The sequence below is a fragment of the Phragmites australis genome, chromosome 4 (genome assembly GCF_958298935.1).
Source record: "Phragmites australis chromosome 4, lpPhrAust1.1, whole genome shotgun sequence".
Classification (NCBI taxonomy): Eukaryota; Viridiplantae; Streptophyta; class Magnoliopsida; order Poales; family Poaceae; genus Phragmites; species Phragmites australis.
The window spans coordinates 31,255,205-31,270,593 of NC_084924.1; the positions used below are offsets into that span (position 1 = coordinate 31,255,205).

The 15,389-nt window shown below is 41.3% G+C and overlaps 2 protein-coding genes across 2 annotated transcripts; one reads left to right on the forward strand and one right to left on the reverse strand.

Moving 5' to 3' along the window:
* Positions 1-2,956: 2,956 nt before the first annotated feature.
* LOC133914723 (uncharacterized) lies at positions 2,957-6,100 on the reverse strand. The gene is made up of 3 exons (XM_062357765.1): positions 5,935-6,100; positions 5,134-5,501; positions 2,957-4,399 (listed from the first exon to the last, which is right to left on the reverse strand). Exons 1-3 carry the CDS (start codon positions 6,098-6,100, stop codon positions 2,957-2,959), a joined length of 1,977 nt encoding a protein of 658 aa, XP_062213749.1.
* A 5,262-nt stretch (positions 6,101-11,362) lies between these two features.
* On the forward strand, positions 11,363-13,567 carry LOC133916091 (receptor-like protein 2). The gene has a single exon (XM_062359599.1). The coding sequence runs from the start codon at positions 11,363-11,365 to the stop codon at positions 13,457-13,459; it is 2,097 nt and encodes a 698-aa protein (XP_062215583.1). The 3' UTR covers positions 13,460-13,567.
* Positions 13,568-15,389: the final 1,822 nt, after the last annotated feature.

Genomic DNA, 15,389 nt, shown 5'->3' on the forward strand with positions numbered 1-15,389 from the left:
AAAAGAACCAAACATCACACAACAAACATCATCATCACAAGATTACATTATCCCGGACAATTCGGCGAAAGAACGGGTCAGAACGGAGCTACAATTTACAAGTTATGATTTTTCAAAGATTAGAACAGGGCTGAAAAGACTATCTATAAATGAAATTATGTTGCTAAGAATGTTTTAGGATTTGTCCAAAGCCATCTATGATTTTCTAAGATTTTTCTGGAATTTTCTATCATTTATTTGAATTATAAAACTATTTAAAACCATTAAATAGAATTAAATAAACCTATAAAACATTTTCATAAATTAATTTTGCTATTGATTATTATTTTTTAGAATTATTTTTATACTAAAAACTATTAAGTATGCAATATTTAACTATTATGACATCATCAAAGCAATTAAAACAATTAAAAGAAAAACAAATACTGACTGAGCTGTTGACCGAGCACTAGAGCTGACATGGCATGACACATAAGCAAAATCGCTGACGTGGCTGGCTAACTCGGCGAATGACGTGGCAAGGAGTCTGACTGGGATTATGTGAGACACGTGACGCCCTGTGATTGGCTATTGAAGGGGTATGAGCTGATTTAATCCTCACCATTGAATCAAGATCCAACGGGTGAGATGCACTGGTGCTCAGCTCCGGCGGGTAGAGGGCGACGGCAGCGGCTTCCGTGGCGGTGCAGCGCTGGAACCTCACCGGAAAGACGCTCCAGCGACTTATCTACTCCGGCAAGCGGTGGAACATGGTTGGGGAGGCACAGAGAACTCACCTAGGGTATGTGTCGGTGTCGGAGATGCTCCAGCGAGGCTAGCGATGGCGACGGGCAACGCAAAGCTTTAGAGCTCGTCGGAACTCGGCTCTGGGCGTCGATTTCTTCTCGGCGAGTTGGGCAAAAGCTGTGCAATGATCTAAGGAAGCTCTAGGGTCCCATATTTATAGGCGGGCGGCTACCATATCTTCAATTCGAATCAGATTTGAAAGGAGAGGTGGCGGCGGCTCAAACTCAATCCTAATGATCCAAATGCGCTTGGGTCTCTATCTCTTGAGCAAAAGCGCACGCATAGCTCTGGGATTCTTCCTCCTTTTACTCAATAGCTTATGTCCAACGCAATCCCGCAAATTTGATTGAGAGCTCGTGCGGCTGGCGGACTCTCTTGCGCGTTCTTCACGGTTTTGGCTCGGGCTTTAGCAAAATTGTCACGGGCTTGAGCTTCTAGATGTTTTGGTGATCTCGTTGAGCGGTTGGGCGGTCAAAATCTGGCTCGGAGACAATGGCGTCCACGCGCACAGTACTGGCGGCTTGCTGCTGCCGTACCGAGCTGAGCAGAGAGGGAGGGAAGAGAGGAGAGAGCGGTTGGGCTGGGCCAAAACAGAGAAACAGGAGAGGGGAAGGAGAGATGGGTTGGGCTGAGTCGGGCGGGCCGAGCTGAGAGAGGGAAGGAGAGGAGGAGAGGAATGAGCTTTGGCCTTTTTCATTTTAAAACTTTTCAATTTCAAAACTATTTTACTCATGTATATATATACATACAAGGTATATACTACACATATATAGCTCACATAGCCAAGCAATCAAGCAAGCAATAAAATACACACACACACACACACACACACACATATATATATATATATATATATATATATATATATATATATATATATATATATATATATATATATATCTACAAACATTCTTTTTATAGAAAAAAAATAGCTCTCAATGTATATATGTGTTTATACACATAACACACATATTTGCATATATGTATATACATGTATAAGGCACATATACACACTTAGGGTTCATTTAATTTTGCAAATTCTTTTATCTTCTTTGGAAAAGTTTTTTTACTTTCATGATTTTATGAACTTGGGCTGTTACATTTGAACATATACAATAGAGACCTCCAGAATCACCCGTACATAGCAAGATACTAAGGCACGCTGATAATATGAAAAGAGGTAATAGTTGACCAAACTTAACATGGTAAGAGTATGTAAATAAACTTGATGGAATGGAGTATCCAAAAAACCATCCATGTAAAGAAGCATGTGGAAGTTCGCTATCCACCTACTAGAATTATAACTTATACATCAGTCTTTGTGTACCGTTATTACTTTTACTATTACTAGTACATTTATTTATTATTGTATTATTATCATCTTTTTAGTTGGATTTTGTGGGTTTCATTTCTAGCCTACCCAATTTGCTTGGGTCAAAGGTTTTGTGAATTTTGTAGCTTGTGGTTGAAAGGAGCATATTTCACTTTTATTGTTCACATTTGGAATAAAAGACTGTTTGGTTGGGCTGAGACATTTTCAAAAGCTGCTTATAGAGAAGTTATTTTTGAATTGGCTTTTAATGTAGATGAAATATATAATATATGTGTGAGGAACCGTCTAAACAGTATTTTAATTCATCATTAAGTTGATGATTTACTTAATCACAACTTCAACGATTAACCAAAATACTATCCCGATAGTCCCGGCACGTGTTTTGTGCCTAAGACCAGAACACATGCTTTACAAACATAAGCAATCACAATCAAACTTAATAAAGAGCGAGTAATTAAATTATAGTACAAGTTCTTAAGCATTTACAAGTTTACAATTTACGGCAAAAGAGATCCAGAAGGATACTAAAACTGATCAACACTTAGCCAAAAGAGAAACTACGCGGAAACAAAAGCCATGGACCACAAAAAGTGGGTGAAACCATATGCTCTCAGGCTTCACCTCAAAAGAACGACCACTGAGTAGTTGTCTACTCATACCCGTCACCCTCGACAGTAGTGGCGGGCCCAGGTTTTTTAATTTAGGTGTACATACAGTATTATGTATAGCTAAATTTTTTTCGATAACCATAAATATTAAACAACGTCCAGATACAAACTCTAAAATAAAACTTATTCATAATAACGACAGCATCCAAACTCTAAAAAAAAATCAAAATTACAATTCAACTTTACGGTTCTTCATCTTTTGAAATGCAACTATGATGGCATCATCCTCAACTTGCAAAAAGAAGTCCCGCTCAATAAAAGTGACCAAACAATCATTCATGTATTGACTCCTCATTTTATTCCTTAGCTTATTCTTCACATAAGTCATTGAAGAGAACACCCTCTCAACACTAGCTGTCGCTACAGGAAGAATTAGCACCAATTTGATAAGCTTGTAAACAACTTTGAAAGTGCCGCTCTTCTTTGTTTCAACAAGCTTAATAGAAAGATCGGCAAGATTTTTCACATCTTTAAACCTCTCATCCCTTCGCACATCTGCGATATAATTTCTTAGTTGATTGGGAAGTTTCAACATTTCATCCTTTGTGAAATCCTTAGGATAAAATTGAGCAAGCTTAACCAAATTCTCCTTATCAAATGCAGCAAATGAATCAATAGGATTGAATGATGCCATGCAAATAAGTAATTTTGTGTTCACCTCATCAAACCGGTCATTAAGCTCTCGAAGTTGTCTATCAATGACACCCAAAAACATATCAACATGAAAGCGGTGTTTATTTGTAACTTTACCATAGAACCTTGCAGATCTTCCAACCGGCTTGTAGCGACCATCCATATCAGCAATTTTGATCTTATGCTTCACACAAAAAGAAATGACACCTTGAAAGAAAGTATCCCATCCATCATCTTCCCGCAATAACTGCAATTGTTCCTTTGTGGTATAAACAAGAGAAATAGCATTAACAATATCTTGTTCCCTCTTTTGCAAAGTATTGCATAAGTCATCTGTGTACCCAAATATTTCTTCCATCAAATGCAACATGAAAACAAACTCAAATGACTCAAATGATGTCAACATAGTTTGAGCCGATATAGCCTCCGTCCCACTATAGTCTTCCCCAATCTTGATGAGAACATTCCGAATTGGTTGGTACAAAGCAATAATATGCAATATAGTTTTATAGTGAGATCCCCACCTTGTATCACCTGGTCTTCCCAATCCCATCTCTTGATTCAAACCCTGATCGGTTTCAAGTTCACCCAATTCCAATGATTCAATGATAGACTCGGCTTGAGCCACTCGAAGCATTCTTATCTTCTTACAAGAATTCCCAAGAACATTTAATAAATATAAAAGTTGTTGAAAAAACCATTGACAATCACCACTCTCCTTAGCAACAGCAACAAGAGTTAATTGAAGTTGATGAGCAAAGCAGTGAATATAATAAGCAGAAGGAGACTCATCCATAATAAGTTTCTTCAAACCATTAATGTGACCCTTCATGTTACTAGCTCCATCATATCCTTGCCCACGGACCATCGAAAAGCTCAACTGATGATCCATAAGCAAATTTCCAATTGCAGTTTTTAGTGTTAAAGATGTAGTGTCTTCAACATTGACAACACCAAGAAATCTCTCAACTGGCTTTCCCTTTTTATCAACATAATGCAAGCAAAGAGCCAATTGTTCATTTAGGGACACATCACTAGATTCATCAGCAAGTATCGAAAAATGTTCATTACCAAGATCCTCCATAATAAGCTTAGTAGTTTCCTTGGCACAAGAGCTTATGAGATCCTTTTGTATCTTGTGGTCTATCATTTTATTTTTTTCGGAGCATTCTTTAGAACCACCTTGTTAACTTCTTGAAAATTATTTGCTAGAAAATTTAAAAGCTCAAGGAAATTTCCTTTATTTTTAGAATCTTCACTTTCATCATGCCCACGAAAAGCCAACCCTTGTCTCAAGAGAAACCTTATGCACCTAAGTGACCATGTCAAGCGGGCTATGTAAAGAACCTTGTACTGTTTGGTTGTCGAAGCAAATGACTGCTCAATTGATGTTTTAGGTTTCACAAATAAATCGTATTTCTCTTGAGCTTGATTGTGAGCACTATTAATATCACCAACATGTTTCTTAAATGCCTCTTTATGATTCCAATTTTTAAATCCCCCATTCACAAAAGCATCTCCACCAGCACAACTATTATCCTTGAACAAATAACAAACAAAGCAAAATGCAGCCTCTCTATCCACACTATACTCAATCCAATTATAAGTATCAAACCAAGTAGGCACAAATCGACGCATACCTCTAATCATTCTTCTTTCAAAATTATGATCACGTGGTTGACAAGGCCCCAATGCAATGAATCTCCTTCTCACCCTATCTTGATCATTGATATCATAATCTGCAATTGGAATCCTCTTCCCAGGATCACGCGGAAGCAAATCAACATCATAAATTCCATCATTACTGTCATCCACTTGACCCGCTTCATTCTCTTCAGCCTCTTCATGAACTGCATCGTCATTGTCATCATTTTCAATGATTGTGGACAATGGAACTGGGAGATCAGGTTCCGTGCTAGCAGCAATCTCAATCTCATTGTCAGGCACAGGCAATTGAATGGAAGGAGAAGATGAATTGATTTCAGCTGATGTCTTTTTTGACTTTGCAGCTTTACTCCACAGAGTTTTCAAATCAATTGTCTTTCTCTTAATAGACTGCCCAGATGACTTCATAATCCCCTCTAGAAGAAAAAAAAAGTGAGCAATTGAGCATGTGACAAACAATGAGAATAACAACATCAGTGAACAAAAAAGAACACCATGCTCTGTCCCGCACACTTGCATTTCACATCAAAATCAGCAAGTTTAATTTAGTAACTTCAATACAAATCTCCTATTTAGCAACAGATCACCAGCTGATCCTATGACCTATGGATGTGAACATGATGTCTGAGGACTGAGGTAAAATGATGGATGAAAGCAATGGTGCCATTTTCTTCATGGAGAAGTAGTGATAATTGTTTTGTTGCAACTCAGTAAGTCACTAATCTAAGAAGATGGAGTCGTACACTGTTGGACAGTTGGAGCTAAATTTGATTGCTTGTAATTTGGTTAGTACTTGACAGATTTTCCTTCTTACATTTCAAGCAAGCATGGAAGCTGGGTCACACTCACCAATGGAGACAGAGCCCTCAGCACCTGCGCCCAGGCTCGCGCTCGCCACTGCCCTACCCGTGCCGCCGCCGCCGATGCCCGCGCCGCCGTCGCTGTGCCCGTCGCTGGCGCCCGCGCCACCAAAGCTGCTGGCCTCCGCGCCGCCTCCGCCGCTGGCGCCAGCCATATTCTAGGTTTTGTGGAAGCGAGATGTGGATTGTGGAGCGTGGAGCACTCGAGCTGTTGGTGTGGCGTACTGGCGTGGGCCGTGGGGTTTGGGGAGGCAGCAAGCCAGCAGGTAGGGAGCCAGCATGGGCTTGGGCTGTTAGATGGTTGGGTGGGTTGATGGGGACCATGGGGTGGCCGGGTGGGAGGTCAGAAGCTGGCACGCTGGCCACGTTCGGCTGTATTGGCTTGCTATTTTTGCTCAATATCTAATACTTCATATATACTAGTATATATAGAAAATTTTTGCACAAATATTTGGGTGTACATCTGTACACCCATGACCTAACGTGGGCCCGCCCCTGCTCGACAGGCGTGAAGTAGCCAAAGATCAACTCCTCCTCGACCGTAACACCTGAAAAGCAGCGTGAGTACGAAGGTACTCGCAAGACTTAATCTATAATGGGAACTTATAAATAGCCCGACTCCAAAGATCATGCATTTGGATATTAGCAAGAAAAGGTCACATGGTTAAGTAAATTTCATATGTGAAAGCGAATTTGACATAAAAATGTGTGAATATCGATACTAGACCAAAGTAATAACTAACCCATAAACATCAATTGAACATAATGTAAAAGGGACCATAGGAATAAAATCTGTAAAGCACAATCTGAACCCATTAACCACCTCAATCCACATTCGTAACTCTACGACTGCTGCAAATGGACAGAAGCATGCTCATGACCGAGAGCGCGGTATTTCAAAATATTTTTATACCCTACAGGGATACTCCTTTACCTACACGACTTGAGGACCATACAGCTTGCATGACTACACAGGTCCATATAAGGGGGTACTCATGTCAACCTTTTCCAATAAGCCCCAATCGTTTGATCATGCACTAATAGGTGCGGGGGTCATCCAGAACTACTTCAGGAGTAAACTGGATACCCCACCGACCTCATGCCCGACACCATTGACCCGCACGCCAAAAAACCACAGCTACAAAGGTAATAGGCTTATCGTTCCCATATACGACATGTAGTAAGCAAGGGAAGTGCTAAAGCCAACTGTAACAATAATCGATGCTTAAACGATGCAAGTAGTCTACGGTGTCTGGGTTCCTCTCCCGACCTACCTAGGGGAACTCCACATGGCAGGAGAAATACCCCTAACACCACCCACATCTTGACTCAACCTCACCACTCATCCAACCAACACCATCAACCTATCATTGCGATCATAGTGTAAGTAATTAGACCTATGCTCGCGAATGATGAAACATTTCACCATTCGACTTCTACCGAAGAACCTAAGCATGGCTAAGCAATTCGATTAGCCTTTGAATTAGACATCATCATGTTAAAGCCCAGCTACAAGGATATGGAATTCCAATACTCAATATAGGAAAGTAATACATCAATATAGGCTCTACCCATACCAAACCTAACAACAACTCGAACTTATGTATAACATACATAAAGCATATTTATCAATTTATATCATAAGAGATCCAGATTATTGGGAGAAGTATGCTTAGATGCTTTCCTTGATGATCAGGTGACCGCCTAATGCTACCCGTGCAACACTCGTAGAATTTCGGTAGATCGGCGTCGCCTTCAACCACGGTCGTGACACGCTCTGGTTCTTCGTTCACTAAAGAAGAACATGTGCAATGATGAGCATGAATGAAATATACAATGTATGCTACAACATTCATAACAACAAGCTAAAGGTGTAAGACATACGGAGGAATAACAAAACTTGCGATCTAAATAACGCTGAAAAAAATGACAGGAGGCCGGAGACTCCGGGTTCTGGAACCTCCGGGCTATCCTTCGGACTGGGGTCTCGGTCAGGTCGGACATTCCGGGTGAGGCTCTGAGTGGGGCTATCTGCTAACTCTAAAATGAATCTACCTGGACTCTCTAGGTTCTAGCCGAGTTGAGTTCTAAAGTGTTTTTCCTCGATCGATTTCACTCGCATGTTAAATCTATGCTACACGAACATGTATATGCACTATACAAGGGGTTCTAGATTTATATTACACTCTAACCCCGCATGAATTTTGAATACAATTCAATGAGGTTTTCACTGGGCTACTCGAACTATCCGGGTTGTCCAAAGAGGTTTCTTCGAGGGGGAAAAACTCGGTCGATTTGATTTGCAAGCCTCTCCAAGCCAAAGAGAAACATGTTTGGGATAGTTCGTAGAGTCTAGAACCCACTCACCAACCTAGCAACACGATTCCTAACTCAAATCTCACCCAAATCCTTATTTTAGCTCCAAAGCTCAAGAATTCAAGAACTCACAACTTTAGTTCCAAACTTAAAATCGACCGACCAAATCATGCATTCTTGTCATGGGAAGCCTAAAAGACTTACCCACGGTGTCTGTGGAGGTTGATGACCATCGGAGGATGGAGGAAACACTCGGAAAGAGGAAGAACGCCGACGTTCCTCATTCTTCAACCAAGAACACCAAAACGAGTCAAAACCGGCTCGAATCTTCCAAGAAAATGAAAATAAATTGAATGAATGAGTAGCTTATGAGCTCGTGATCGCGTGAGTACCACATGCATACCTCAAAACTTCTCTTGAAGTCGGATTTTGGGAAGAGGGAGAGAGTGCTTGAGAGAGGGAGGGAGAGATGGAGCTCTCAGCTCCTTGGGCTGGTTGGGAGCACAAGAGTGAGAGAGAGAGGGGGTGGGTGGGGCAGCTGCTACCCATAAGAGAGAGGGGGTGGTTGGTCCACTCCGGTGGGGCTCACGTGTTAGAGACACAAGATATTTTCAACATAATTTCTATTCTTTTCTCTCTCGAATTACCTTCTCTCATCCGATTGACTTTAAACGAATTGCACTAGCATTCCAAGTAAATTGATCCAAAATTAATCATGATCCTAATGATGTATAATTAGACTTAATTACGTGATTACGGTTTCGGGACATGACAATATGTAATATCCATCAAAGCATCATATCTAATAAGCAAAACTTCTTCAAACCAGCTTCTGCCTTCTAATAATAATAACAGAAATAGACTATTTAGTTTAACTTTCTACTTCTAAGTAACAAAAGCTAACAGAATCTGAACCAAACAGAGCCTAACACAAGATCCTATTCTCTTGTTGCAACTTCGTCACGCGCTATTTGAGCCTCGGAATGAAACGCCCTATTTGAAAGAGGGAATATTTTCAATTACTATTGGAAAATGATTTCTATGACATTCCCGTGTGTCAATCAAATTCTAATCGAGTCCAGTTTTAGGTTACAATTTTACATGAAAACGTGCTAATATCTCTAGGATTATTTTCCATCAACCTAAGTACTTGACCAAGGAATTATTAATACTAGCTACAATAATGCTGTTGTGATGTTGTAATTACATTGTTGACGATCGAAAACCCCAGGAACAGAAAATGAAATTAGACTAGAGATGGCAGTGTTGATCTGAGTACTTAGGTTTCCATCAACCTAAGTACTTGTGTCGCTAGGTTTGAAGCCGACAATGGCAGTGTTGATCTGGGTCTTTATCCTTCACGTGGTTGAGGGCGGTGGCACCAATGGAGTTTCTCGGCCGTTCCAGTGATGTGGCCACCGATGTTCGTTCAGTGGGTCAAATGTGTTCTGGCTGCGATCCGAGATGTTAGCTGTTGCGGTGTTTCCAAGGTTTGGGGCCCATCATCTAGGTCGGTTGGAGGGTTGAGCTCTGACATCGGTGATCTGCGTTATGCTCGTGCGCATGCGTGGCCAACTAGGCCGCTCGGCACGGCATGGCCCATGCCCTGCTAGGCATGACCTGTTTAGGCTTGTTAGCCAAATTGGTCGTGCCGTGCCAGTCCACGTGCAGAGCCTCATGCCCATGCATGACCCACTTATGATCGTGCCGTGTTCGGCTAGCCCATGACATAGCAGGCACGATGAGTTTTTTCAACCCGTTAGCATGATTAAAATTGGCAAATCGCAAAAAATTGAGGTCACTGGGAATTGAACCGAAGATCTCATGCATTTGAGTTAGGTGCACTATCATTGTGCTATGAAGCTGTGTTGGTATTAGAACTAAACAAAATATATAAGATATTTAAAAAAATAAAAAACTTAAACGGGTCGTGCTATGCCGACCCGGCGTGCCATGGCTACAACCTAGGCACGACCCAGACCGTCGTGCCGTGCCTACTAGACCCGTTTATCATCGTGTCGTGTCATGCCTAGCCCGAGCTGAAATAGTCATGCCTCGTGCCAGCCCATTTGGCCCGACCCACTTAGCCAGCTTTACTCGTGCAGGGCGACGATGGTCGACATCGGTGGCGGAGAAAGAAGATTACAGGAGGCCATGCTTTTACTTCTTTGTATTTTCTGTCTTGTCAGGGGTCTGAATGTAAAAGGGATATATAGTGCTTCTAATTTAATATGAATCTCACTCCTTCTCGCAAAAAAATATACTATTGATAGGCGAAGCGTCGATTTACCAGTATGCCCCATAATCTGCAATGATGGAGTAGTTTTTTTCTTTCTAAAAAACAATGATCAAACACGTGTATTGGAGATTACGTCTCAAACACCGGTAAATGAGAATCGAGGTAGCAATAGTGCTTAATTGATTAAATCGTCTGCGTTGGAAAGAAAAGGGTTGCTGTTAAACAGAACATGAATATAAATCAACACTGGTAGAATTTCAAATAAAAATTTAACAGATGCAGATAAAAAAATTGTGCAGTTAGTCGGAATGCAGACATGATTGATCAATGGTCAACAGTCTCAACAACAGAAGCAGTCAACAGTCAAGCAGATTCATGATGGGATAACTGGAAAAAATTAAACAAGAACGAAAAAGAACAGAGGCTGTGCCTATGTCAACTCAAGGGTTAAACTAGTAATCGTGGTAGTTGAAGAAAAAAAGTTCTAAAAAGAACCAGTAAACGTAGTCAGCTGACCTGCAGGCTCTAACACGCAAGCAACTTTTCTTTGAAGTTCAAAACATTCTGATAGTCCATATGACATAATAGTTGCTGATAAGAGCCTGGGGCCAGCAATAGGGAGACAAGTATTAGTTAAGTACCTTGGCACCATATGAAACTCAAAAGGTAAACACACACATCAGGTCATGAGAAGCACGTCTCTATAAAGCTATTATCTTCCTTCAATCATGTACTAATTGCACTGAGAGTACCTGCTAATTGAATCTCAAATAGAGATTCACCATAGTCACTTGGCACGACGAAAAACATGCGGCCAATGCCCCATCATTCCTTGTGCAAGAACCAAGGCAGCAGGTTGGCCATGCCTTCGTTCATCCTCGCTCTTGTGCTGCTTCTCTCCTTGTCCAGCTCGTGCACCGAGCAGGAGAAGAGCTACCTGCTCCAGTTCCTCGGCGGGCTCTCACGGGACGGTGGCCTCGCCGCGTCGTGGTGGAATGGCACGGACTGCTGCACATGGGACGGCATCACCTGCAACGCAAACAGGGAGGTCACCGAGGTTTCTCTGGCATCTAGAGGTCTGGAAGGGCATATCTCACCGTCCATGGGAAGCCTCAAGGGCATGTTGCGCCTCAACCTGTCGGGCAACTCTCTCAGCGGCGGCCTCCCGTTGGAAGTGATGTCCTCCAGCAGCATGGTTTCTCTCGATGTCAGCTTCAATCGCCTTAGCAGGGGCCTGCAAGAACTGCCATCATCGATCCCTGGACGGCCTCTGCAGGTACTGAACATCTCGAGCAATTTCTTTACTGGATCTTTTCCATCCACCACATGGGAGAAGACTAGAAACCTGATTGCGCTGAATGCGAGCAACAACAGTTTTACGGGATGGATGCCTTCATCTTTCTGCATCAGTGCGCCATCCTTTGCAGTGCTTGACCTTAGCTACAACCGATTCAGCGGCCATATCCCCCCAGGGCTAGGTAACTGCTCTGCACTTAGAGTGTTCAAGGCTGAACAAAACAACATAACTGGGACTCTCCCGGATAAACTCTTTGATGCTACCTCATTAGAATACCTCTCCCTTTCTAACAATTGGTTGGAAGGAACACTTGACGCTGCACATATACATAAGCTCAGAAATTTGATTTTCCTTGATTTAGCAATGACTCGGCTCAGTGGCAAGATCCCAGATTCTATAGGGCAGCTCAAGAGACTCGAGGAGCTTCACCTGGCGCACAATAACATGTCAGGAGAGCTACCAACGGCTCTGAGCAAGTGCACAAGTCTCACAACCATCAGCCTCAGGAGAAACAACTTCCAGGGAGAGCTTGTCAAGGTCAACTTCTCTGCCCTATCCAATCTAAAAACTTTAGATCTTTACTCAAACAACTTCACCGGCACAATTCCAGAAAGCATCTACTCATGCAGTAATTTGACTGCGCTGCGGTTATCTGTAAACAAGTTCCATGGTCAGTTGTCAAAGAGAATAGGGAATCTGAAGTCCCTCACCTTCCTATCACTTACCCGCAACAATTTTACAAATATAACGAATACTCTTCACATCCTAAAGAGCTCCAGGAACCTCAGGGCCCTGCTAATTGGAGTGAATTTCAGGCATGAGGTCATGCCACAAGATGAAACCATGGATGGTTTTGAGAATCTTAAAGTCCTGGGCATACATAACTGCTCATTGTCTGGAAAGCTACCGGTTTGGTTATCAAAGCTCATGAATTTGCAGGTGTTGTTGTTATCGAACAATGAACTGAATGGCCCAATACCATCTTGGATCAACACCCTACACTCCCTGTTTTATATAGACATATCAAACAATAGCCTTACAGGGGAAATCCCAACATCATTAATCGAGGCGATGCTGCAAGCGGAGAAGACTACAGCTTATTTGGATACAAATTACTTTGAGCTACCTGTTTATCTGTCATCAGCATATCAATACCGCTCGCTCAATGCTCTCCCCCAATTTTTAAATCTTAGCAGTAATGACCTCACTGGTGTAATCCCCCTGAATATTGGTCAGTTGGGAGCACTTGCTTCGCTTGATTTGAGCTTCAATAACTTATCCGGGGGAATCCCACAGTCAATCTGCAACCTCAAAAAACTCATGGTCCTCGACTTGTCTAACAATCATCTCACAGGTCCAATACCTCATGCATTGGATGGCTTATATTTCCTATCTGAGTTCAATGTTTCTAACAATGACCTAGAAGGACCAATTCCAAGTGGAGGCCAGTTTGACACATTTTCAGAGTCTAGTTTCGACGGGAACCCAAAGCTATGTGGACCTATCCTTACTCGTCCTTGTGGTTCAACAGAAGCGCGTCCAGCCTCAATTGTTTCGACAAGAAAAGCTATCGACAAGACCGTCTTTGTGATTGCCTTTAGTGCTTTCTTTGGTGTAGGGGTACTGTATGATCAGATGGTCTTATCAAGGTTTTTCAGTTAGTGTTACTCCAGTATTCATGGATTTATGATGATTTATTGTCAATTTTATTTGCTGTTAATGTTTGGCAAAAATCTCCAGTGAACAAGCTTCGTCTAGCTGTGAACTAAACACTAGTTCCTTTCATCTTTTCCTTAAAAAAATGTAATTGTGGGGAATAATGTGTGAAAAATGAATGGTGCCAATGGTGGAGGTGTAAGCAATCAAGTAACTTTGTAAGATGATCTCAGTTGAAGTAGCCTAAATGTGTCAAAAGAAAAAAAGCTCAATCTTGTCCCCGGAATTCTGCACAACTTCAGTTTCATGATTTCGTCGCTTGCTTTCTAGGTACACGAGTAAACAAGATGAAATGCACGCACCAGCTAGCCATAATTTGCAGCGTACGAAGCAGCAGCAAGGTCTAAAAATTAACAGACAAGATCGTCTTCTGTGCAAACAAACTGGCAGTAAATCGGCTGCTTCAGTACCACAAGGAGAGGCAGCAACCGCCCCCAACCCCAAAGGTTTCTGCAATATGTACCTCGGGAGCGTGGCACCGGACCTGCTGCCCCGAACTCCGACGGCCCACCCCTGCGGCCGCCGCCGCTGCGCCGGGTCGCCGCGGGATTGCTGCCTCGCGTCGCGTGTGAGGAGAGGCGGCGGCGGTTGTGTTTCCCGGCTGAAGGGCCAGAATCCAGACGCTGCTGATCAGACCAATGGGGTCAAAGGTTTAAGGCTTGCTTGGATAGGCAAGGATTAGAACCAGACCAAAAGTTCCTCAAAAATAAAAAGAATTAGACCAATTCTTATATTGACAAAGAATTTTGATTTCTTATCTCACAATCTAAAGATATACTGCCTCTAATCCGAAATAAATATCATTGCTTGGATAGGCAAGGATTAGAACCATACCAAAAATTCCTCACAAATAAAAAGAATTAGACCAGATTCTTATATTGACAAAGAATTTTGATTTCTTATCTCGCAATCTAAATATATACTCGTCCGAAATAAATATCATTTTAAATATTAACACATTTCTAAAATATAACTTTAATTATTATTATTTTAATACATTGATAAAATATAGTAAAAATATATTTTTATAAAAATATTTTTTAAAATAAATCTATTCGTATCATAAATTTTTTTGATTTCTTATCTCACAATCTAAAGATATAATCTCCATCGATCGAAACAAATCAAGATTGGAGGGAGCTGGCCGCTGGGTTCACTTCACGTGAAGCGTTTCTCTTTTGATTTGATGAGATTTGAGCTCTTTTCTTGAGCCGTTGTGTACCACGTGTATATCAACGCATGACATGAAATATGCCATTACAACTTTTTTTCCTTGCCACTCTCCGTACGCAATTTTAAAGTGAGAAGAATATTTTTTTAAAGCAAACCATAAAAAAGATATGGACATAGCTAAATTTCGACGTGCATGCTACAATAATTTAACATACATGTCCATATTTAATATATACTGGTCTGGACGCTACCTCTTTTTTCTATTTTGGTAATATTTAACTTTTGTCGCTCTCTATGGGACTTTTGCATTAACACTCCGTTTTTTATCAAACCATGCTAGCGCCACTCACAATCCATCGATGCTAAAAACTAGAAAGATAGTATTGCGTTGTCACGCCTGATCTAAATGAAATTTAGTCTTAACACTCAAATTTACATCCGAAATAATCGACAAATTATCAAAATATAATAAGCAGATGTGATAATTGACATCATAAATTGTAAACCATACAAATACTCTAAATATGTTATTTCTTCATTACAAGAAACACACACGCACATCACTACATGAGGATACCATACTCACACCGCATGTAAATGTATCTCTTCTATCACACGTGTGCCGGTGAGCCACCGTGGTAAATGTTTGCTTTTAAATTGACTATATAATATATTTGTGTAAACCTTCAACTAAAAACTCAAG

Bases quoted from the DNA above. Each gene is read 5' to 3' on its own strand.
- LOC133914723 (XM_062357765.1), bottom strand. From the start codon at position 6,100: ATGGCTGGCGCCAGCGGCGGAGGCGGCGCGGAGGCCAGCAGCTTTGGT. The intron at 5,502-5,934 runs GTGAGTGTGACC...TTTTTCTTCTAG, and splicing joins TGAGGGCTCTGTCTCCATTG to AGGGGATTATGAAGTCATCT. The intron at 4,400-5,133 runs GTGAGAAGGAGA...GTTGATAAAAAG, and splicing joins ATATCAATGATCAAGATAGG to GGAAAGCCAGTTGAGAGATT.
- LOC133916091 (XM_062359599.1), top strand. From the start codon at position 11,363: ATGCCTTCGTTCATCCTCGCTCTTGTGCTGCTTCTCTCCTTGTCCAGC.